Raw genomic sequence first — 25,277 nt, forward strand, 5'->3', positions numbered from 1 at the left:
TGAAAGTTCTAATATTTTCTTTTTGATTACCAGGAGACTATTTTGCTAACTGTCTGGGGTGCATACACCCTATTTTGAATACCATTTGTTTAGAAATGTTATTTTACTATGAGAAAAAATACAAAAAGTGTATTAAGAAATTTACTCTCAATCCTTAAGTGCATTTACTAAATTATTTTACAAAATTCAATCAATACCATTGCTTTTTGCTTCCTACTTCTTCCCTCTCAGTTGCCTTCACTCAGTAATTTAGTCTTCTAGATTATCCAGTAGGCATATTTCAAGCCTTTCAGTTTATTTTCTTTTCTTGTTTCATTTGCCTCTGTGCTACAGAATATCCTGAACTCTCCTCCAATTCACTTATTCTCTTTGACTTTTAATTTGCAAGTATTTGTTCTTTTTTCTAATTCTACTTTTAACTTAGCCGTAGACTGAAATGATTAAGCCTGTGGAATCAACCACTATTCTGCTTTGAATCCCTGTTCTACCAATGATTCCTGTGACAACTTGGGCAAGTTATTTCACCTCAGATCCCTCATTTGTATATGATGATAATAACAGTATCTATTTCATAGGACTATTGTTCTGATTAAATGAAATTTAATAACAATATATTTAAAGCATCTAGACTGGTGCCTGGCACTTATTAAGCACTTAATAAAGTTAGCTATTTTAATTTCTAATTTTTCAGAAATACAGCCAAAGAAGGTAGTTGATCCCCTCCTCTTCTGTTTTTCTTTCCCTCCCTCCCTTGAGGGCTGAAATTTTTATTCACATTTCATCTGTGGCTTTATATTGGAAACATTTTTGTGGGAATATTTCTGTGTCTGTGTTTCGCAGGTTGAAGACCTGGAAACAAAGTCAGGACCAACTCTCCCCCTAATAACTAGAAAAACGACAAAATATTTTAATGTATTTGAAAGCATCAGAAAGCTACCAAAAGTTATTAGGCTTGAATCCTGGAGATCAACAGAAGAATGAGTAAATACAATGTGAAATATACACATAAAATGAAAAATTATACACTATTAAAATGGAGTAACTAGATCTATATGCACTGACATGGATAAATTCAAAAACATTCGGTGAAAAAGTACAATATGCAAAATATTATTTGCAGTCTGATATTAATTATGTAAAACACCACACATACACTATGCATTTTCTGTAAGTACAATTTTTTTTTAGGTCTGGAAGGAAAAATACTAAATCCATGAGGGTAGTTAACACATTTACAGGGAGCAAGATTGAAGAGGAGCATTTGTCCGATGGGACTTCACTGGTATCTACGATGTTCAAACTTGTAAAAGCCTGAACTATTTTTTGAAGGCTAAAATGAAGTTAGAGTGAAACAAATAATTATGATACACTTAGCTGTATGTGAACTAAGCTCCATTAGAAGCACAAAGGAGTGATGATGCCCTGTTCCCTGGGGGGCTGGGCCAGGCTCTCCACAGTCCTGTCTGCTGTCAGGAATAGGAACCACAAGCAGGGGCCATTGGAACTGGAGATTGGCTTGCTAATAACAGTTATGCTATGACGGCATATTGTGTGCCTAATGATGTGTATATCCAGGGCTTTGGATTCATTATCTCACTTAATTCTTACAGCAGCCTTTTGAATTAAGTACTGCTATGATTCCCATTCAACAAATGAAAAAGCTAACGCTCAGTCAGGGTAAATAATTTCCCAAGTTACAAACTCGCAGGCGGTAGAGCTATGATTTTAATCCAGGCACATCCGACCCCTGAGCTCAGATTCCTGACCACCCCACTGCAATGTGTGTATTTGCTGGTAAGCTGAAGTAACATGTCCACACACATATCAGAAAGTTGAGATTAAATCAAACACAATCGCTATGTTTAGAGTATGTGGGATACTTATTCATTAACAAGATGCTGTCCTTATCCCCAGAAAGATGCAACTTACAGAAGCCTGCCCTCTGAGATTTAAACTAGTGAAAATAAATATTTAATGAATGAGAGTAGCTATCTAAAAAATTCACCTTAGGGAACAGATCAAAGCAGGAAGAGATGAGTTGATGCCACACTTCAATCAAGACGTCTGGGGTGAAGTCACATGAAGGCATGATTGCTAAGAGCAATTGGGATTTTAAAATGTTTATATTCTTTGATGCAGTGTTTCTACTTTCTGGAAAATATAGTAGGAGCATAATACTAACTACCTAAAAAGCTTTTTGCATAAATATATTCACACATAAAATGATTTACAATAGTAAAAATGAAAATCAGTCTAAATAGTCAGCACTAGTGAAATGGTCAGGAAAATGGACCTTGCATATGGTGGGAATTATGAGACACACACACTTGAATCCAGTGTAACCCCTTATGCCACTCAGACCCACTCATTCTCTCCCATTATATTGACTCTTATACTATATTAGAGCAATTCTGGGTTTGTTTTGTTTTTGTGTGCAGACAAGACACCCTCACTCCTTCCCTAAGAGGGAGATATAGGTCCAATCAGTCACAGTTGAAATCCCCTGGGATAATTCAAGAATGAGGTTCAGTGAAACAAGAGTCCTTAAAAGACATTCATCATCCATCATCTCTCTCCTGCACCACCCATGCTAAAATTCCCTTATCTCCTACCAGCATTTAGTCTCATGCAGGCTGATTGCCTGGTAGAGTAACCTAGCCCTTCAGGCCCCTGGTTCTCCCTGTGCTTAATGGGTTGCTGTAATTCCCATTGACTGTAATTATAGGACATAGAAGTACTGAGAGACATCCAAATACATTACCTGAATTTTGGAAATTCTTTTTACTGATCCTTTATACAGAATGAATTCTAGTTCTTCATGCTAATCAGAACTGATTACCCAACCAGTACAATAAAATAAATCCTTCCTTGGTTTACCTGTTCACTGTGGTCTGTGTCCATCCTGGAACCTGCTGACAGTAGCGGTGTGTCTACCACAAAAGCTCACACTAACTGCCTTCATTTCTCAACTCAAACTCCTATGAAGGGCCCAGGAAGCCTACCATGGCTGGTCCCTTCCCCTGTCTCTGCTCTAATCTACTTTCCTGCCGCATTCCTTCTCATTCACTACGCTCAGTCTCACTGGCCTTCTTTCAATTCCTGAATCCTGACAATTCCTTGTGTTTGCTTTTCCTTCTACCTGGACCATTCCTCTTACAGATCATTTAGGTCTCAGCTCCCATATCTTCTCCTCAGAGACCTTTTCTTGACCATCCTATGCAATGCTGTCCCCACCTCCCAGACACCTTCCCATAGAATCCCTCATAAAAGCAGGCCCGGGTGGTCAGGCATGCCCAGACATGTACTGAATCCTAGCAGAGTTTAGGCTCAAACAGGAGTACTCCTAAGAGTCCCTCCCAACCCTGCAGCACATGCATATGGAACCCTGTCTGCAGTGATTGGTCTATTGTCTCCACCTCCCAGACACTGCTCTGTTGAGGAATAATGGCTGAGAGTGTTCAGAATTGAAGGAAAATACCAAATCTCAAGCAATGTAATTAAAGACAAACACCAAATCTCAAGCAATGAATTTAATTAAAGACAAATCCATACTTCTACTGGAGACATCATAGTGCAATTACAGAACATCAAAGAGAAAGAATGACTTGAAAGAACTTCAAAAGTATTACTTCAGCAAGAAAGAATATGAATCATAAAGGGGAATGAGATGAATCATAAAGGGGAATGAGCAGTGGGCCAAGAGGGCAATAAAACATGTTGGCAAATCTAATATCGATGGATGATAAATCATAACTATTGAGAAGTTAAAAGCATGGAGGTCAGCTTGGGGAGTGGTGTGCACCTGTAGTCCCAGCTACTCAGGAGGCTGCCATGGGGAGATGGCTTGTACCCAGGAGCTCACATCTCCAGTGGGCGGGGATCGTGCTCTGCGTTTCAGCCTGGGCGACAGAGAGGGACCCTGTCTCTTAAAAACAAAACAAAACAAACCAAACAAACAAAGAGTGGAGGAGGAACTAAAATTCTAGATGATATTCCACAATAAAGTTATATGAATTCCATATAATTCCATGATATGGAAGCTAGGGGGAAAGAGAATGTAGAGGGAAATTAAGTTCAGGCAGGACCGTTATGCTCATGGATTCTGGAAGGTCCTCTGCATGGGTAAGGTGTACGCTCTGTACTGTAGCAGGACGAGCTGCAGACAAAACCTCTGACACCGAGTTGTAGAAGGAAGGGCTTTATTCAGCTGGGAGGATCAGCAAGCTACTGCCTTAAAATCTGAGCTCCCCGAGTGCATAATTTCTGCCCCTTTTAAGGGCTCACAACGCTAAAGATTTCATATGGAAGGGTCGTGATTGATTTGAGCAAGTAGGGGGTACGTGACAGGGGCTGCATGCACTGGTGGTCAGAGAGAAACAGAACAGGGCAGGGAGTTTCACAATGTTCTTCTATACGATGTCTGGAATCTACGAATAACCACGGTTTCTAAGTTATGAGCTGATTTTTAACTACTGGGTTTAGGCCAGACACGCCCAGGCCTGGTTTCGGGCCTGGCGCCAGGCTGCCTGTCTTTGGTTTTATTTCCTTGTTTTTTCTTAAAACAGGTACTGAGTATAAAACAATATAAAACAATATGAGAGGGTCTCTCTCTTTCCTCAGTACCTTTGCTTTTGGTGTCTTTTCTTCTCCTCCATGGGCGCTGCCTGTGTTAGGATCCACTTCTCCTGTGACAAGAAGATGGAAACCCTTTGCCCAATCGGAGTACACTCCATTCCCAACTTGCCCGCATTTCTTCACACTGATCACTGCAGACAATAGGGCTCCTTATGCATGTGCTACAGGTTGGGAGGGAACAGTTCGGAGCGCCCCTGCCTGAGCCTGAACTCTGCTAGGATTCAGTGCATGTCCGGGCATGCCTGGCCACAGGGCTTGCTTTTGTGAGTGATTCCATGGTAAGGGCACAAAAGAGCACTGGGCACTATGGCAGGCGGGAGCTGTGGGGGCTGGATTAAGAACACAGAACAATAAGATTCATCTTCTGGTCCAGACTCATGGCAAAAAGAGTGATAGGACTATTATCACCATGACCTCTGGGAGACACAGGGGTAGACTTCACTCTGTACTTGTGCCATGTGACCAAGTGTCCCATGAGCTGCCCAAGGTTAGAGATAACCAGGTCTATGCACATTTGTGTCTTTCCACAATGTCAGACTTTTACTGATGCTGTCTCAAACATAAAAGACATGAGCTACATGGAGTTCAGCGAGAAGGCAATCCTCCTTAGTACTTCTCATTCACTCAGTTGTCAGAGCCATGGGCACATAGGTCCAAGTCACTCCACAAATCAGTCATTATTGCAAACCATACATAATACTATTTGATCAATATGTAAATGTTATAAATTAAACATTCCACAACAAACAAAGTAACGTTTATCATCAAGAGAGAAGGGATAGAAAAAAACATTAATGAATCAGCCCAGGGCGACCAAAGTAGACAAAATAATCTTCTGGTCTGGCCTGCGGTAGCTGTTGGTCTTGCAAGGAAGAGTCTTTGATGCGGCAGAGCTTTGGGTGGCAGATGCCAGATGCATATCACAAGTGACAGCAAGACGGTGTCTCTAAGGTGGCCTTTTTGAGCAGGTGAGGTCCTGCTCTTTTAATGGCCACCCCAGAGTCCTCTGGTGAGAACTGATAGTGGAAGAGTGCGCTTAGTTATGTCCTTATCTGGTTAGATGTAGTCCTTATTGATCAGGCAAAATATCTGTTCTCTTTTGGCAAGGTGCCTTTTGAAATGTAAGGTGGAGTCTTTTTCTGAGATGGAGTTACTTATGTCACAGGAGCTCTGTACAAAGTGCCACACTTAAGACCACAGAGGGATTCTCTCCCATGGAATACAACTCTGTGGAGCACGAGTCCATTAAACATAGTTTATATTGACAACTGAGAGGACATGCAGGATGACATCAATAGGTGTGGTGGCTAGCTCCAAGACGGTTAGTGGTACCTGTCTCTTGGTATTCACACCCTTGTTCTCCCCACATTGTAACCATGGTTAATCTGTGCAACCAATAGCATATGGCAGGTGTGATGGCATGTCACTTCCAAGGCTAAGGCAAAAAGACATCATGGCTTCTTTCTTGCTCTCTTGAAGAGAGTAAGTTGCTGTGTCTTGAGCAGCCTGTGGAGAAGCCTACTTGGTGAGAAACTGAGGGCTCTTGATAACAGACAGAGAGAAACTGAGGCACAGCCATGTGAGTGACCCCTCTTGGAAGTAGCTCCTCCAACCCATCAAGTCTTCAGGTGACCGCAGCCCTGGCCATCTTCTTGACTGCAACTTCACAGGAGACCCTGAGCTAGAACCACCCAGCTGAGACAGTCCTGGATTCCTGACCATCAGAAATTGTATGAGATAATAAACGTTATCTTAAGGCATTGTAGCAATAGATAACTGATAAAACAACATTCTTCTAGAACAATTTTAAACAAATGGAATTAAATGTAATAAATCCTGTATAAATATTGATAAAACTCTAAATGTGTGAAATGAAAGTAAATGTTTAATACTAAGATATATTCAATAGCATGGTGGGGAAAATGTATTATGCAGGAGATATATTGGGAGAATTTATGAGATTTATTTGGGGAACACTGATAATTTCTCACTCCCTCACCTCCAGGAAGAGAATAAGAAGCTACTTTCCAACATAAACCTATTGAGAGGGAACTTCCGGGGCACACTGAGAGAACTTGGTGTGTGTTCTCTGCAGCTGGGAAGGGGAGATCTTAGATTCCTGCCTAACTCAGGCCTGAGAAAGCTGAAGTTGCTTGTGGCCAAAAGACAGATGACCTGCATTTCCAGGATTTGTTGGAGGGTTGAAGGTTTTCCATAGAACAAATATTTGCCACTCAGCATAGGGAAAGCCAGGCTGGAGCTCTTTTAAGTTCTTCCCAATAAGATCACATGAAGAGTAAAATTTGTTGGTGTATTGTGGACCACCAGATCAGGGCTGGTGGCAGAGTCAGGGGGTGGCAGCTGGACAAACAGAATCCATTGCCCACATCACAGGTCGTGTTGGGCTCTGCTGAACCCAAGGGTTACAAGAGTCTATTTTAGACATCGGCCAGGTCAAAAAGCAAGCCAAGTGAGAACCGTCCTGTCCTCTGACTATCTCTCTTCAACCCTGGTAGGAGAGGAGTTGAATGAAAGAGCAGAAGTCACTGCATCCTCGTTCCTAGATCACAGACTCTCTCACTGCTGGCCCTGGCTGGGGAGCAGCAGGGAGAGGAGAGGGAGGAGTCTTACCTATGGATGAAGTGTGAAGCATTGATTATTATCTTGGCTAGACATCTCTTCTAAGTTTTTTATTATGAGAATTGTTGAACATAAAGAAAGGTGTCCATCACCTAGATGTAATGATTGTTACTGTTTTGCATATTTGCTTCATCTTGTTTTTGCTGAAATGTTGGGTAGATTGAAGATGTGGTGTTTCACATTTCTGGATACTTCAGACTGCCTCTTCAGAGACTAAGGATGTTTTCCTGCATGCCACAGCAATGCTGTGGGATTAATGATGATTTCTTGGCATCTCCTGGTACTTGTACATATGTGGGTTTCCTAACTGTCTCTAAGGTATGTTTTCATATATAATTGGCTTGTTCATGCCCAGAAAGAAAAACTGGATACTTAACATCTAAACTGAGGCTGTTAATTTATGACTTAAAGTGACTCAGAACTGTGCCCAAAGAAAAACCATAATAATTTTATTCAGGAGTGGAGGAATTTTATCCCTGCTGAAAAAAGCTGAAAGACACAACAGAAAACCAGAGGAGAATGTGTATTCTCACAATTTCAAAAACAAGAAAAGTTTATGTCTTGTAAGGTGACAGGCACTGCTGGAAAGATGCTGTAATAAGTTTATTCATGTCTTTGAAACCCAGATGTTTCAAAACTGCACGGGAACCTTATACATTGCTGATGTGCATGCAAATTGGTGCAAATTCTATGCAGCGTGCTGCGGCTGAATCTATCAAAATTTTTAAAGCATACATTCTTTGATACAACAATCCCTTCCTATAAATAAATTCCTACAGAATTTGTTCTGTACGTATCCTTACCAGTGAAATAACAGTAAAAGGATTTGCCTTGCAGCATTGTTTGTAATAGCAGAAAATTGGAAACTATCTTAAAAGACCATCAGTGAGGGACTAGTTGAATATATGGTTGTATATATTATTATTTTTGTGATATATTACGTGTGTGTGTGTGTGTGTGTGTGTGTGTGTATGGTGTCTTAGCTCAGGCTGGCATAACAAAATACCATGACCTGGGTGGGTTAAACAGAAGATATTTCTTTCTCCCAGTTCTGGAGACTGGAAAGTTCAAGATCAAGGTTCCTGCTGCTGGGGTTTCTGATGAGTTCCTGGCTTGCAGACTGCCATCTTCTGGCTGTGTCCTCACATGACAGATAGAGAGCTCTTGTGTCTCCTCTTAATAAGCCTTATTCTAGGCATCACCCTTATGACCTCATTCAACTTTAATGACTTCCTCCTCTACATACAGTTACTTTGGGTGTTAGGACTTCAACATATAATTGGGGTGGGAGTCACAATTCAGTCCCTTGCTTGTGGCATGGTATTCCACAACAGAAATGCAATAGAATAAGCTAGCAGAAAGAATGAGGCTATATGTACAGATAGACTGTGAAGTGGAAAACAGCAAAGAACAGGATGAGGTGCTGAGTGCATGAGCTGAGTGCCCACATTTGCCCTCCTTATCCACTCTTGGCCCTTCCCCACCTGTTCCCTGCCCCAGAGTGACCTCTTTAAACTGCATCAATAGACTCTTGTACTCTGCCTCAGGTTGAGTTCAACCCATGAGGTGCTGCAGCAAAAGATCAGAGGGAGGAGAGGAACGACAGGTGATTATGCCCCTGAACCTCCCTGGAATGCTCCTCCGCTGGCTGTGTTGCTCACACTATGTCACCGTGCCCTCTCACTCAACTGTTGCTGGCTTTGGGCTTTTCCTATACCTTGGTAAAAGCCCATTTATTAATCTCTACTCAAATGACTCACTTTATGTGTGCCATCTGTTTTCTGTCAGGACTCTGGTTGAATCAGTACGTTAGCATTTGTGTTTTTTAAAAAAAACAACTGGTACGTATGTTTGGAGGGTGGGGTACATGCACTTATTTATGCTTAGAATATCTCTGGAAAAATGCAGAAGAAACTAGTAACAGTGGTTGCCTAGAGGGAAGGAAACTGGGTGGCTGGGAATAGGGGGAGAAGAGGAAGGGATATTTATGTTTGCCGCACCTTTTTTGTTCCTTTTAAATTTTGTACTCTATGTATGTATTACTTATTCAAAAATGAGGCTTGATTTAATTATTTAAAAATTAAAAAACAAAAACCTCAGAGGGACTTGGTGCCAGAAGGCTTCACAGGCAGCCGTCCCTGTAGCACCAGGGTACCTCCCTCCCGAGGGGCGCCTGCCTTTCCTGGCAGATACTCCAAGCTACCAACTAAACAAAAATACAAACAAAAGCATAATTAACAGGCTTCTTCCACTCTGCACTATGTAGATGAGAAGTGCAATGTTCTGAAAAACTTTGGTGCATTAACTCAGACTATATGCTGATACTTATTGGCAGGCAAGAGGTTCCTACTAAAGGCAGTAATTCATAACCACCATGAGCATGTGTGCTGACCACACATTTGTCCCTCCCCTGGTGGAGGTCAGAGCCACAGTGACCAGGATAGAGCCTGCTGGGGATTTTCACTTAGGCCCACCCTCCAATCCCGCTCTGACATCTTTGCCACACTAGGGACTCAAAACCACCGATGGCCTGGTTGAGCAACAGTAACACATCAGGGGGTCAAGCTTGGAGACCACACAGGAAGGCCTTATCTACTTCCTTTGGGCTTGGCTCTTTCTCCTGCTCCTCAGCTATGGCCGACCCATTATTTAGCAACATCTCTATTTTTATCATGCTCATTATACTGCAGTGCTCTTCATTTTCATCTCGTTATTGTTGGCGGGGTCATCCAGCGGCTTTGTCACCCAGGAGACAGGGAAGGAGGCTGCACACTCAGCTCTCTTCCCCAGGCCTGGCTAATCCATCATCTGACAATACATTGTTAGATGTCTGTCTTCTGGTTGTAGGGTGGCCACCGGAGCCTGTCAGTCCTTCCAGTTCTTCTTCCTGCCAGAGATGTCTAGTTTAATCAGCTCCCTGCATCGATCCTTCCCTGCTTAGACAGAAAAACATATCTATATTTTATAGAGAGATACGTAATTGATAGAGAAAACAGAACATGCATGCAAATCCTTTGTATGACTCTTTTGGGGGAGTAGTGTCTCGAAGTAACTGACTGCAGTATTGGAAGCATATAGGCTAGAATCACTCCTGCCCTAAAGAACACATGTTGCTGCTACTTCCCCAGCTAACATGACACGAGGGCTGTGGATAGAAGTCCCCAGGACATTATTGTAAAAAGGCTACCATAATTTTGCCCCAGTTCTGCAGCATCGCAAAACTGGTTAGGATCTCAAGGAGGTGACCACAGGAAAGGAGTGGACTGGGCACTGCTGTCAGGGGAATTGATATCCATTGTCTCCACCTGAGGGCCCTGCCCCTCTCTCCTCACATTCTGCTCTCCAGCCCCATAGCGGAGATATAGGGCTCTAAGTCCAAAGCCCTCCCACCCCGTGCCTTTTCTCATATGGTATATCTGCTAGAACTGCTTCTTCTTATCCTGTGAAACCCAGATCTCCACTGCTGCCTCTTTGGTGAACACTTCCTGGATCCCTACCCTACACCCGTCCATACCCCTCCAGCAAATCAAAACCCACTTTCCTCTGTGGTCCCATAGCACTTTGCTCCTGGAATTGTTGCAGTTGGTTGTCCACTGTCTGACTCTCCCATTGCTTGTACATCATCAGATTTTGCTGGGTACCTAATGCACAGAACATAGCTTAACTGAATAGTACTACATCCAGAATGCTAATTAGAGATACTTACATAAAGCACTGTCTTAGTCAGTTTGGGCTGTTATAACTATTGGGTGGTTTAAACAACAAACATTTATTTCTCACACTTTTAGAGGCTGGCAGTCTTGGGTTCTTGGTGAGATCCCTCTTCCTGGTGAACAGACAGTTGCATCCTTGTTGTGTCTTCACAAGGTAAAGAGAGCTGTGGTCCCTTCATCCCCTTATAAGGGTTACTCATCATGCACACTCCACCCTCACAAACTCATCTAAACCTATTTACCTTCCAAAGACCCCCCACTTCCAACTACCATCACACTGGGGATTAGGACATCAATATATGAATTTTGGAGGGACATAAACAGCTCAGAGCAAGCATCTAACAATTTATGGTTTGCTTTTGGGCCAGGCACTGTGCTGAGAACTTCACAGGTGCTGTCTCACTTAATCCTCACCACAAGCTACAGTCTCCCCATCCAGCAGCTAGAAGACCAGGGCTAGAAGAGGGTAAGTAACTTAGTCAAGGCCACATGGCTAGAAATGATAAGCAGTTGGACTTACATCCAAGTCTGACTCCACAACATTTATTTCTTAAACTTTTTAAATCCAAAAATAATACCTGCATATGGTAAAGAATAAAAAAACCTAACTCCCTTGAAAGATAAAAAGTAAGTGTCCCTGCTACCCAGATCATCAACACTTCTCCCAAAAGCAATCACTGTTGTCAACTCCCTTTTTCTTTCTAAAATTAGTCTAAATTTAGTCTATACATATACTCTTCTGTTTGCTTTCACAAAGTAGCATATGCTAGATATTCTTCTACACCTTGCTTTGTTTTCACTTTACTTATATCTTGGAGATTGTTTCATTATCAATGGCTACAGATCTAGCCTCATTCTTTTTAACAAATGCAGAGTATTCTATAAACGGATATGCTATAACTTATTTAATCAACCCCTGTCAATGGGCATTCAGTGGTTTCCCATCTTTTGCCATTATATTGGGGCTCTAAAGTGTATCCTTGTCCATAAGTCCCGGCACAAGCTCCATTGCATTTAAATCTTTGCTCCCTCTGGAACTTTTGGCATAATAAATGAGGTTCAGAATCAGTAAAGCATGTGCTTTTGACCACTTACACTCTGCGATGCCAAATATCTTACCTGGTGCATAGCAGATGCTTGTAAATGGTTACCAGTAACAATGGCAATAGTGATACTCACAGCAGCATCCAAGGCAGCACAGCCTCAGGGAACGCTGTTGGATATAGGAAGAGGCCATTAGTCCACAGCATTAAGGAGGGCTACCTGGAAGTCTTCTAACCCTCAGTAAGACGAGGACCTAATAGTCACTTACCCATCAGAATGAATGGGTTTGCAGAACTTTCCTGAGAGTAATTTTTGACATGGGGAGGGAAGAAAGACATCACAAGAATATAGTGATGGGATGCAGCTGAAGGGTGCTGACACAGGATGGAGGAGCTTCTGAAGGCACACTCTTGGTGATTTGTTTAAGGAACTCCTAGTGAACAGTTCAGAAGAACCGCTGTCTGCACAATATTCAGTGGATGCAGACTAACAGGGATGGCCAAGCACCAGAGGAAATGGAGGCAGGTACTTGTGTTAGGAGAGGTGATGGGCAAGGAAACAAAGCTAGCAGGGGCCACACCAGACATCTGAACACAGAACGGACCCTTTGGTTGCATGACAACACACAGGGCTTATGGCAAGCAGTAAGAGGCTCCTTTTGGGGACTGGGTGATGAGACACCTTCACTCCCTAGACGGTTGGCGCACACAATGCAAAGCAGATGCTGTTCTTCAGCTTCGGAGTTGATGGGAACAAACAAATCCCCTGCTGGGTGGAGGTTGGGGTGTCACAGAGAATAACTGATCAGTAGGGTGTGTGTGTCCCCATACTTGGTAGGAAGACTTGGTATTAAGACATCGTAATAACAGCTAATATCAATCATAAACCAGGCCCAGATGTTAATTCATTTCCTTCTCTCAACACCCCTACAAGCGTACTCCCATTTTACACATGAGAAAACTGAGTCACAAAGAAGTTGACCCTCTAGAATTGGAGTCATATAACTTGTGTCTATTATCAAAATTTGGATATCAGTTTGGCTCTGAGGGATGCACTTACAAATGGCTGGCTGTCCCCTAAGATGTGGTCTTCACAAGGAGGGCCCCCAGCAGGGTGATCAGGCTTTAGGTCATGCCTGTGCCTTTTATAAGTCACTTGGCCCCACTCCAGGGACGGGCAGATGTCAGTGCTGCTCTGCTCCTTTCTGGTCCCCCTGGATGAAGATTACAGTGAAGGCACAAGCTGCTTCTCTGAATAATGCAACCATGGAATAGTGGGAGTAAGAGCACTGGACAGAGAGTCAGGAAGCCCAGGTCAGCAGATGGATGAGAGAGCCTAGGAGGAAGGAAGGAGATGGTCAAGCCTTCTGACCCAGCTCTGCAGGAAACCAGCTATGGGCTGAACACAGAGGTCCCCAGATCCATCCGTGTTAAGCAGGCTCCAGTAGGGGTCAGCAAATGCAGGGGTTAGAAAGGGAGGGTGTAGCAGGCCTCTGGCCTCACACCAAAGTCTACTGATTAGATGAGCCAGGACGTGCCATCACAGGGATCACAGCTTGCTTCTGCTTCAACTTCTTAGCAAGCTCTTGCCTCCACCATCCTGAGAGAGGTAGGCTGACTCCTGTGAAAGGCACTTGGGTCATCTTTCAGGGGAATGCTCCTTCCTCCTCCCTGCCCCACCCCCTACCCAGGGCTAGATGGATTTGCTGTGCTCTGATTTTACCATGTCTCCAGACACCTACCAGCTGGCCTGGCCAGGGACAAGCAAAACATGAAGTCAGAAAAGAACAAAGCCAATTTCATTTAGCAGTCTAAGACCTTGACTTCACCAGCCCCAGCCCCCCACTCCCACACCCATCTCTAGCTCACTGCTCAGACAGAGGGAGTGCCCCTTCATCAGCTGCACTTGTGAGAACCACAGTGTCTTCGGGTCCCTGTCCTGGCTCTCATCTGAGGGGTGCTTTGAGCTGTCCTTCTACCCCCGCAGGTTGTCATGGTGACTGCCGCTCAAACTCTCCATTGGACAGAGCAGCAGATTGTCTCCATGGTGATCAAAAGGATCTGTGAAGAAAGGATGTTTGGCCTTGGAAACAAACTCATGTTAACACTCCTGGGAAATAAGCCTCTTCCGGGGGCATCAGAAGAGATTCTCTTCCTTGTGACACAGTTCTTCAGCCATTCCACTGGCCCAGAAAGCTTAGCTTTCTAACGGTTGATGCCATCATCTGTGTTAACATTCTAGCTATAGAGGATGCCAACTCCAGATTCCTGGCTGTGCCAAGGAAAACTTGCAAGTCAGGAAAGTATAGCTGAGATGCTGAAAAGCACCTGCCCTTTCAGTGCTCTGCGGCAGCGCCCCCTGCACACCTTCCTCCCCAGTCTCTGTGGAGCCTGGCTTCACTCCCACTCTGACAAGACGCTGGGCCCACTTCTTCCTGATAGGGTGTGAACTGATACAGCTGAAAACAATGCTCTTCCATCACCCCGCCTCAAAACATGTGAATTTTAGGAGAACCTTTGATAACAAAACAAACAAGTCTCTACTGTTGCCCAGCAGTCTCTGGTAGATATTTTTCTGCCCCATGTACGCATATTTCTTTTCTATCTTTCATACCTTGAATCTTGGCTGTTGCACAATTAAAGCTCACAGTATAGCAGGGAGGTGGCTAGGGCTCTTTGAAACACGTAGCCCCTTGCTAATCTAACACTTGCACTCCTGGAATCAGGCTGAGCTAGGTCAAAAGAGATTGGCTTTCCTCCCTTTGCCTTTCAGGCAGGAACCATTTCCCTACCTACCTCAGGCAGCCCACAACTTCTTGTCTCTCCCTATCAATACTTGCTTTCAAAGAAGCATCAGAAACCCATTCACACCTGAATGTGGCTAATAACAGATTAAAGTATATTCTCCCCCAGGGAAATCAGAGATTAAATTGTAAGGAATAATTCTTAAGTGGAATTTAGGCACCAGCTCAAGGATCCGTGCTACAAGAGTACAGTTTGAACTTTACTCTTAGAAAGAAAAAGAAATTACATGGGTCTCCTTTTCTCCAAAGCATTTATTTTATTTTATTTTTTTTTTTCTTTTCTTTTTTGAGATGGAGTCTCGCTCTGTCGCCCAGGCTGGAGTGCAGTGGCGCAATCTTGGCTCACTGCAAACTCTGCCTCCCGGGTTCATGCCATTCTCCTGCCTCAGCCTCCCAAGTAGCTGGGACTACAGGCACCCGCCACCATGCCCAGCTAATTTTTTCGTATTTTTAGTAGAGATGGGGTTTCACCGTGTTAGTCACGATGGTCTCGATCTCCTGACCTCATGATCCGCCCACCTCGGCCTCCCAAAGTGCTGGGATTACAGGCGTGAGCCACCGCGCCCAGCCTCTCCAAAGCATTTCTTTACACTTGCAGACTCCCTTGGGTGACAAAGGGAGTTGGTTTTGTTTCAGCTCCTATTTCGAAAACCTAGGATGTGATTTGTCATAAAATTCTGCCACACTGAAGCTAGATATAGCAGCACACTAAGAGAACTCTACCTCCACTGCCCAATGGCACTGCTTCCTTCCCAGCTGCCTGGCTCGAGGGCACAAGCATGGTGGTACTCACCAGCATATTCAAGTGGGGCAGCCCACCATAGGCAGCCACTCCCCCAGCTGCCTCCTCGTCTTCACCTCCTCTTCGTGACCCTGAGTTTCTCCTAGGATGCCTCACTCGCTAAAAGCAAATCAAAAAGTATTTTTCAGATACACCTAAGTTCGAGTATGAGCTTCGCCACTGATGTCACTGAGTGACTGTCTGCTTGAATTTCTCCAAAAGTAGAGTATAAGACAGGTAAATCCTTTGTGATGTGGCTTTGGGGGCAGCAGGGAGGGGACAGGGAGAGAGATTCAGGTCAGCAAACAGAGCTAATATAAATAAGGATGCGGTGTGGGGTCGCTGCTGTGGGCAACAGGAATCAATTCCACCAGGACCCACTGAGAAATTAACAGAATGTCTTCCTGCCCATGGGAGGAAAACTATTCCCTGTCCCGTGATCGTTAACCCTGTGCTTCTGACTGGTGCGTGTTTGAGGTGAGTCTTGGCTCCCTGGGAACCATCCACCTGGGCTGAGCTGGGGGCGCCGGAGGGATGACCACGCTTAGGCAGGTTACCAACCGTTTCCAGAATCTAGGTTCTTCACAGGCAACCTCTGCCTCACAGAGCTGTTATAACCTATAAATGAGAGAACTCCTGAGACACTGTTAGCACAGTGCCTGACCCAAAATAAAAGCTCAATAAATAGCAGCTACTATTCCAGTGCTGCGACTGGAGATGTGGGAGCGCCTCTGTCGAGCCCTAAGGCTCTGAGAGTCTGTAGTCCCCACCCCACCCCCATCTCTCCGGCAGGATCCAGATGGGTAGGACTGGAAGTGACACAGGAAATGGCTGCTGAGGAAGCAACCTGATTTCCAGATCTAGGAAACTCCAACAAGTTTTTGCTTATTTCTCAAAAGAAAGACAACCCCAGTAGGGCCTGGAGTGCATGAGGCAGAGAGGTCTGTAGCTCCGGAGTGGCCAGGCGGGTGGAATCCTCCACTTTTCTTTCAAAGAAGGAACAGTTTTCTTATATGGTTTGCCACTGCCAATGCACCAGGCTGACCCTTCAGAAGAGGAATTCATTCATTCAGAATTCATTCATTTATTCAACAAGCCTTCACTAAGGACTTCCTATGTGCCAAGCTCCTTGTTGGAAGCAGGGCCTTCAGAAATGAAAGGTAATCCCCAAGCTAAGAACAGAAAGGTACGGCAATGATGCCCATGCACTATAACAAGTGCCACATTAGAGGCTGCCCTGGAAGGTGAATTCCACCAAAGGGAGCAGCCTGTAAAGGCTTCTCGAGAAGAAAGGACACAGCACTTGGCACTCATGAGGCCCTATAAGTCATTCAATGGGCATCAGTGAATGCTCCTAAGGACAAGTAATGTTTACTAAAAAAAAAAAAAAAAAAAAATTATAGACTGACCAGGGAAACAGAGGTCAGGATCTGAGAAGAGTTGTCTGCCACACAAGGGAATTTGGCCTCATCCTAAAGCTGATGGAAAGCCACACCAAAGAATGTATTCAGTACCCCTCAGTCCATCCCCCCTGCTGTGGTTTGAATGTGTCTCCTCTAAAATTCAGGTGTTGAAACTTTTTTTTTTGAGACAGAGTTTCGCTCTTGTTGCCTAGGCTGGAGTGCAATGGCACGATCTCAGCTCACTGCAACCTCTGCCTCCCAGGTTCAAGTGATTCTCCTACCTCAGCCTCCCAAGTACCTGGGATTACATGCATGTGCACCACGCCCCGCTAATTTTGCATCTTTTGTAGAGACCAGGGTTTCACCATGTTGGTCAAGCTGGTCTTGAACTCCTAACCTCAGGTGATCCACCCACCTCAGCCTCCCAAAGTGCTGGGATTATGGGTATGAGCCACAGTGCCCGGCCAGGTGTTGAAACTTAATGGCCAGTGTGATGGTATTGATGTGGGACTTTAAGAGGTATTTAAGTCAGGAGGACTCCTCCCCTTATGAATGGGATTAAGGCCCTTATAAAAGGGGCTTCACAAGCATTCGGCTGTCTTGCCCTTCACTCCTGCCCTGTGAAGACACAGCGTTCCTCCCCTCCAGGGGATGTAGCACCGAGGAGCCATCTTGGAAGCAGAGAGACCAGGTCCTCTGTAGCCAGCACCTTGATCTGGAACTTCCCAACCTCCAGAACTGTGAGAAGCTGTCTTTTACAGATTTCTCCATCTCAGGTATTTTGTTGTAGCAGCACAAATGGACTAAGACACCCCTCATTGTCATAAATGCTGCAACTTCTACATCAACAGTGATGTTCTAATCTATAAATGAAGACAGAATCAAAAGCAAACAATAGGCCTCTTTGCAAATAAACTTTTGGTAGCTGTTTAAAATCACCACAAACAACCAAGACCTTTCTTCCCTTGCCTTTGCTAATTGAAAATTTTTGGCCAAGCACAGTGGCTCACGCCTGTAATCCCAGCACTTTGAGAGGCCAAGGCAGGCAGATCACTTGAGGCCAGGAGTTCGAGAACAGCCTGGCCAACATGGTGAAACCCCATCTCTGCTAAAAATACAAAAATTAGCTGGGCGTAGTGGTGCGCATCTGTAGTCCCAGCTACTCAGGAGGCTGAGGCATGAGAATCATTTGAAACTGGGAAGCAGAGGTTGCAGTGAGCTGAGATGGTAGCACTGTACTCCATCCTGGGAGACAGAGCAAAACTCTGTCTCAAAAAAAAAATGAGAAGAAAATTGTTCATACACTATCCTGAGTAACCTTTATCCTTTCACTAAGAAAGTTCATAGCATTGCTGTGGAGTCCCAGGTACAATACTGTGATGATTAATACTGAGTGTCAACTTGATTGGATTGAAGGACACAAAGTATTGATCCTGGGTGTGTCTGTGAGGGTGTTGCCAAAAGAGATTAACATTTGAGTCAGTGGGCTGGGGAAGGCAGATCCACCCTTCATCTGGTGGGCACAATCTAATCAGCTTCCAGCAAATATAAAGCAGGCAGAAAAATGTGAAAAGGAGAAATGGGCCTAGCCTCCCCCAGTCTACATCTTTCTCTCATGCTGGATGCTTCCTGCCCTCAAATATTGCACTCCAAGTTCTTCAGTTTTGGGACTGACTGGCTCTCCTTGCTCCTCAGCTTGCAGACAGCCTATTGTGGGACCTTGTGATCCTGTAAATTAATACTTAATAAAATCCCATATATATACATATATATTCATTCAATGAATATATATATATCCTATTAGTTCTGTCTCTCTAAGAGAACCTGACTAATACAAATACATACTGAATGGATAGATGAATGGGAAGGGGGACTATCGGGGATAACCTCACCCCCGATATTTATCATGTGTTGTTTTCTATTTCCCTAAGCATCTCGGCTGGTTTGAGAAATAAAGGGAAAGAGTGCAAGAGAGAAATTTAAAGCTGGGTGTCCGGGGGAGACATCACATGTTGGCAGTTTCCGTGATGCTCCCCGAGCCGTAAAACCAGCAAGTTTTTATTAGTGATTTTCAAAAGGGGAGGGAGTGCATGAATAGGGTGTGGGTCACGGAGATCACATACTTCACAAGGTAATAAAATATCACGAAGCAAGTGGAGACCGGGCAAGATCACAGGGCCACAGGATGGGGTGAAATTAAAATTGCTAATGAAGTTTTGGGCACGCATTGTCATTGATAACATCTTATCAGGAGACAGGGTTTGAGAGTAGACAACCTGTCTGACCAAAATTTATTAGGCAGGAATTTCCTTGCCTAATAGGCCTGGGAGTGCTACAGGAGACCGGAGCTTATTTTGGCTTCCACCGTAAAAGGCAGTCACCTTAAGGGGGCCATCTATAGACCTACCCTCAGGGCGCACTCTCTCTCTCAGGGATGTTCCTTGCTGCGAAAAAGAATTTAGCGATATTTCTCCTATTTGCTTTTGAAAGAAGAGAAATATGGCTCTGTTCCACCTGGCTCACTGGCACAGTCAGGCTCCAAGTCTTATCTCCCTTGTTCCCTGAAGATTGCTGTTATTCTTTTCTTTTTTAAGGTGCCCAGATTTCATATTGTTCAAACACACATGTTCTACAAACAATTTGTGCAGTTAACGCAATCATCATAGGGTCCTGAGGCGACATTCATCCTCCTCAGTTTACAAAGAAGATGACGGGATTAAGAGATTAAAGTAAAGACAGGCATAGGAAATCACAAGGGTATTGATTGGGGAAGTGATAAGTGTCCATGAAATCTTCACAATTTATGTTCAGAGATTGCAGTAAAGACAGGTGTAAGAAATTATAAAAGTATTAATTTTAGGGAACTAATAAATGTCCATGAAATCCTCACAATTTGTGTTCTTCTGCTGCAGCTTCAGTCAGTCCCTCCTTTTGGGGTTCCTGACTTCCTGCAACAGGGGACAACGGTAATAATGATAAATGCAATGAGCAATGATGCATACCTGCTTGCACAGACATAGACTGTCTTTAATAACAGTAATTGCCTCCAGAGAGGGCAACTGAATTCTAGAGTTTGAGGGTGAAAGAGAGACTTACTTCTCACTTTTCACTCTTTCAAAGTACTTAAATTTGTCACAAAATTAATCATAAAAAAAAGTTTTAAGTAAATATAAGTGCTGTCAATACCCTCCAGCCAAAGACCACCAGGATCACAACTATGATCAAATAAAACTGGTTTTATTTATTTGCCACAATAAGGGAGAACACACACCATGGGGATCTGCGGGGCATCTCAGTAAGAGAATGTTAGAAAGGACTTATAGGATTTAGCTTGTGTCAGGAGATTTTGAGGAGGATTCAAGGAAACAAGGCTTTCTTTGCCCTGGATTGGATCCTGCCGGGAAGCAGGGGTAACTCTCTGATTACAGTCTTAACCATAAGTATCTTAACAGTTTGAGTCTAGAAAGAGAAAGGAAAGGAGCAAAGTTAAAGGTGCTTTTGATAAAGCAGCAGCAGTCACTCTTAAGCAGGCTGGGGGAATGGGTGTTTGGTCATTTTTGTAGTTTAGATGATATATTTAGTCCATTCTCACATTGCTATAAAGAACTATTCAAGACTGGGTAATTTATAAAGAAAAGAGGTTTAATTGGCTCACAGTTCTGCAGGCTGTACAGGTAGCATGGCTGAGGAGGCCTCAGGAAACTTACAATCATGACAAAAGACAAAGGGGAAGCAGGTATGTCTTCACATGGCAGAGCCGGAGAGAGAGAGCAGAGGGGAGGGTGCCGTACACTTTGAAACAGGCAGATCTCATGAGAACTCTATCCTGAGACAGCACTCAGGGGATGGTGCTAAACCATCAGAACCCACCTGATGATCCAACCACCTCCCACCAGGCCCCACCTCCAACACTGGGGACTAAAGTCAACATGAGATTTGGGTGGGGACACAGAGCCAAACCACATCAAATAATAATTTATTTTGCCTGTGTTCAGACATGATTACAGAGTAATCTTATTTTTGTCTTTATGCATCAGGTTAACAAAGTGACCTGGTCTGAAGGTGGTGTTTCCAGAAATTGTTTATGTTCAACAGAGCACCTCCATCTAGCTGTAGGGCCAGGCCAGCTCCTATTAACACTAAGGCCTGGCTGCCAGGGTTGCTTTTCTCTTTTTCAGTGCCTTTCAATCAAAGGAGTACAGATGTTAATTCAATTCTTTACTTTTACTATACTGCCTGAGTGGTACAGAAATTGACCTGATTTTTTAAAAATTATTGATTGAATACCAAGTAAGGATCACTTCAGCAACTTTTTGAGACACCAAAGTCCTTTAATAGAAGATATTCTAAAACTCCAGTGGGCAGGAGCTTTGAGGATGGGCCTGCTGTTGGCTGGGACGCAGTGGGGATCAGTCAGGCTCTCCGACCACCCATAGGTATGACAGTGAAATCATTTGGACTTATCGGTGGGCTGGCAGAGGTTAATGTCAGCTTGGCCATCCCATCTTCAAGAACTGTTCCTATTCAAATCCAGAAGTTCCTGCTCTGGGGAGGTCGGCAGGGAGCAGCAGGGGGAAGAACTTCTTAAAGTATCATCAATGCCTGAGACCAAGAAAGCAGGGAAACCTGGCATGGGGCTTTCTCATGGACAAGCCCACACTGGGAATTAAGGAACCTGATTTCTGGATAATTTCTCCCACCAGCCCTCCACATTGTCAAGTCCCTGGCCCCTCTGTGGCCATCAGTTTGCTTGTCTATAAAATGGCAAGGGGAGAGGAAAGGTGGAGGTAAACTAGACTTTTGTATTATCTTTTCCAGTTCTCTCTTCCTTAACTCTGGGGTGTGGCTGCTCCCAAGGCAGATGATGGGCAGGTTTCAAACTCTTCTTGAAAAGGTTAGAGACCAGGTGCACTGGAGTAAAACCAGCAGATTTGGCAGGAAAAACACAGCCTTTATGGCAGGCATGCAGGCTTACATCAGGTGAATCCTCAAGCAGTTACACCTCCCCACAGCTGTGTCAATGCTTAACCCCAACAAGTGAAGCAAGGCAGGAATAGAACCAAGCCTCCCTGAAAGGTTTGGCAGGAAGTTAGCTGATAAACTTCAGGACAATGGGGAAGAGAAGAAAGGAGTTAGAGGAGGATTCTGGAAATGGCTCTCCCTGATGTAGACTGTTTTGTAGTTGGGGGTTGGAGGGTCCTATGATCTGAATGTAGCCCCTAAAATTGATAGCTAAAACTTAATGGCTAGTGTGATAGTATTAAGAGGTGGGATGTTTAGGAGATGACAAAGTCATGAGTGCAGAGCCCTGACGGGTGGGATTAGGGCCCTTATAAAAGGGCTTGAGGGAGTGGGTTCATGCTCTTCTGCTCTTCCAGCATGTGAGGGCACAGCAATGGGGTGCCATCTTAGAGGCAGAGAGCAGCCCTCACCAGACACAGAATGCTGGCATGTTGATCTTGGACTTCTCATGCTCCAGAACTGTGAGAAATAAATGTCTGCTCTTTATAAATTACCCAGTCTGCAGCTGGGCACGATGGCTCACGCCTGTAATCCCAACACTTTGGGATGCCAAGGGAGGCAGATCACCTGAAGTCAGGAGGTCAAGACCAGTCTGACCAACATGGAGAAAGCCCATCTCTACTAAAATACAAAATTAGCTGGGCATGGTGGCGCATGCCTATAATCCCAGCTACTCCGGAGGCTGAGGAAGGAGAATCACTTGAACCTGGGAGGCGGAGGTTGTGGCGAGCTGAGATCATGCCACTGCACCCCAGCCTGGGCAACAAGAGCAGCAAAAAAAAAAAAAAAAAAAAAAATTACCCAGTCTGTGGTATTTTGTGATAGCAACAAGAACAGGCTAAGATAGAAAGTGATGGTTTCTTTTCCTTGGCATCCCATACTTCCACCTCTTTCCTGTTAAAAGAACCCAATAAAAGAGGACACAAACAAATGGAAGAACATACCATGCTCATGGATAGGAAGAATCAATATTGTGAAAATGGCCATACTGCCCAAGGTAATTTATAGATTCAATGCCATCCCCATCAAGCTAGCAATGAGTTTCTTCACAGAATTGGAAAAAACTGCTTTAAAGTTCATATGGAACCAAAAAAGAGCCTGCATTGCCAAGACAATCCTAAGTCAAAAGAACAAAGCTGGAGGCATCATGCTACCTGACTTCAAACTATACTACAAGGCTACAGTAACCAAAAACAGCATGGTACTGGTACCAAAACAGAGATATAGACCAATGGAACAGAACAGAGTCCTCAGAAATAATACCACACATCTACAACCATCTGATCTTTGACAAACTTCACAAAAACAGGAAATGGGGAAAGGATTCCCTATTTAATAAATGGTGCTGGGAAAATTGCCTAGCCATAAGTAGAAAGTTGAAACTGGATCCTTTCCTTACTCCTTATACGAAAATTAATTCAAGATGGATTAGAGACTTAAATGTTAGATCTAATACCATAAAACCCTAGAAGAAAACCTAGGTAATACCATTCAGGACATAGACATGGGCAAGGACTTCATGTCTAAAACACCAAAAGCAATGCCAACAAAAGCCAAAATTGACAAATGGGATCTAATTAAACTAAACAGCTTCTGCACAGCAAAAGAAACTACCATCAGAGTGAACAGGCAACCTACAGAATGGGAGAAAATTTTTGCAATCTACTCATCTGACAAAGGGCTAATACCCAGAACCTACAAGAACTCAAACAAATTTACAAAGAAAAACAACCCCATCAAAAAGTGGGCAAGGGATATGAACAGACATTTCTCAAAAGAGGACATTCCTTGTATGGGCTATGGCAGCTCATCATCACTGGCCATCAGAGAAACGCAAAATCAAAACCACAATGAGATACCATCTCACACTAGTTAGAATGGCAATCATTAAAAGTCAGAAACAACAGGTGCTGGAGAGGATGTGGAAATAGGAACACTTTTACACTGTTGGTGGGATTGTAAACTAGTTCAACCATTATGGAAAACAATTATGGCGATTCCTCAGAATCTGACTTTAAAGTACCATATATGACCCAACCATCCCATTACTGGAGTATATACCCAAAAGGATTATAAACCATGCTATAAAGACACATGCATGTATGTTTATTGCTGACACTATTCTAATAGCAAAGACTTGGAATCAACTAAAATGTTCATCAGTGACAGACTGGATTAAGAAAATGTGGCACATATATACCATAGATACTATGCAGCCATAAAAAGGATGATTTTATTGTCCTTTGTAGGGACATGGATGCAGCTGAAACCATCATTCTCAGCAAACTATCACAAGAACAGAAAACCAAACACTGCATGTTCTCACTCATGGGGTGGGAACTGAACAATGAATCACTTGGACTCTGGAAGGGGAACATCACACACCAGGGCCTATCATGGGGAGGGGGGAGGGTAGAGGGATTGCATTGGGAGTTATACCTGATGTAAATGACGAGTTGATGGGTGCTGATGAGTTGATGGGTGCAGCACACCAACATGGCACAAGTATACATATGTAACAAATTTGCACATTATGCACATGTACCCTAGAACTTAAAGTATAATAATAATAAAAAAAAAAAACTAAAAAAAAAACCCTTCAGATATGGGCTGACTGTGCTTTCAGTAAGCTGTTCAGTTTACTGAAATGGCCCAGGGAACCATTTGCTTTAGATGGAAGGACAGTTCATTTTTCTGGTAAAATCTGACCCAGAACATTTGAGACCCAAACTGCCTGGTGCTCTGACTGGGGTTATTGCTGAGGTTTCCAGACATCAAATCCACACTTGGGGTGCTTCAGGTCACCATGGACCCACCATTAGCATGAACATCCTTTGTCAATTGTCTCCAGAAACCAAATTACCTGAAATGGGACAAGAGAAGGCCCTGTATTCCTCCACTTCTCAAGTCCTCACATTGTAAAACTGTCCTGTTATTTACTTAGGGAAAAGTAAAGGGAGTTTTAAGATCTGCATGTAAACTTTATAGTATTAATTGTTGCATTTAAATAATTCTATTTTGCAACAAATAGAACACTGGTTTTGAAAGACCCCCCAAGCTCTTTTTATGTGTCTAGTTAATTAAGAGTTTTCTCTCTGATCCTCCTTTCCTGTCTTCCCTTCCTTTTAATTCTCTGGTTTCTTTCCGTAACCCCAAGAGACAGCCACAGGCACTGCTCAAACCATTAATGAGAGATTTGAGACTGGGCAGCTTGAAAGCTTCCAGTGAAAATTTCT

The 25,277-nt window shown here is 43.7% G+C and overlaps 1 protein-coding gene across 3 annotated transcripts in view; it reads right to left on the reverse strand.

Annotated features, from left to right (window-relative positions):
- Positions 1-206: 206 nt before the first annotated feature.
- Positions 207-25,277, reverse strand: part of DHRS2 (dehydrogenase/reductase 2) — a 54,976-nt gene continuing 29,905 nt past the window's right edge. Inside the window, exons 7-8 of one of the 3 annotated variants that reach the window (XR_002522965.2) lie at positions 10,813-13,367; positions 207-10,208 (exon numbers count right to left, since the gene is read on the reverse strand). Coding sequence is in view for 1 of the 3 variants with exons in the window: in XM_009211157.4 (XP_009209421.1) it covers positions 13,347-13,367 (21 nt within the window). In the remaining 2 variants the exon portion in view is untranslated. Of the gene's footprint in view, positions 13,368-25,277 lie in introns of all 3 variants that reach the window. The other 2 variants (XR_002522964.2, XM_009211157.4) reach the window with 2 other exon arrangements.

This window comes from Papio anubis, chromosome 7 (genome assembly GCF_008728515.1).
Source record: "Papio anubis isolate 15944 chromosome 7, Panubis1.0, whole genome shotgun sequence".
In the NCBI taxonomy this organism is placed as follows: Eukaryota; Metazoa; Chordata; class Mammalia; order Primates; family Cercopithecidae; genus Papio; species Papio anubis.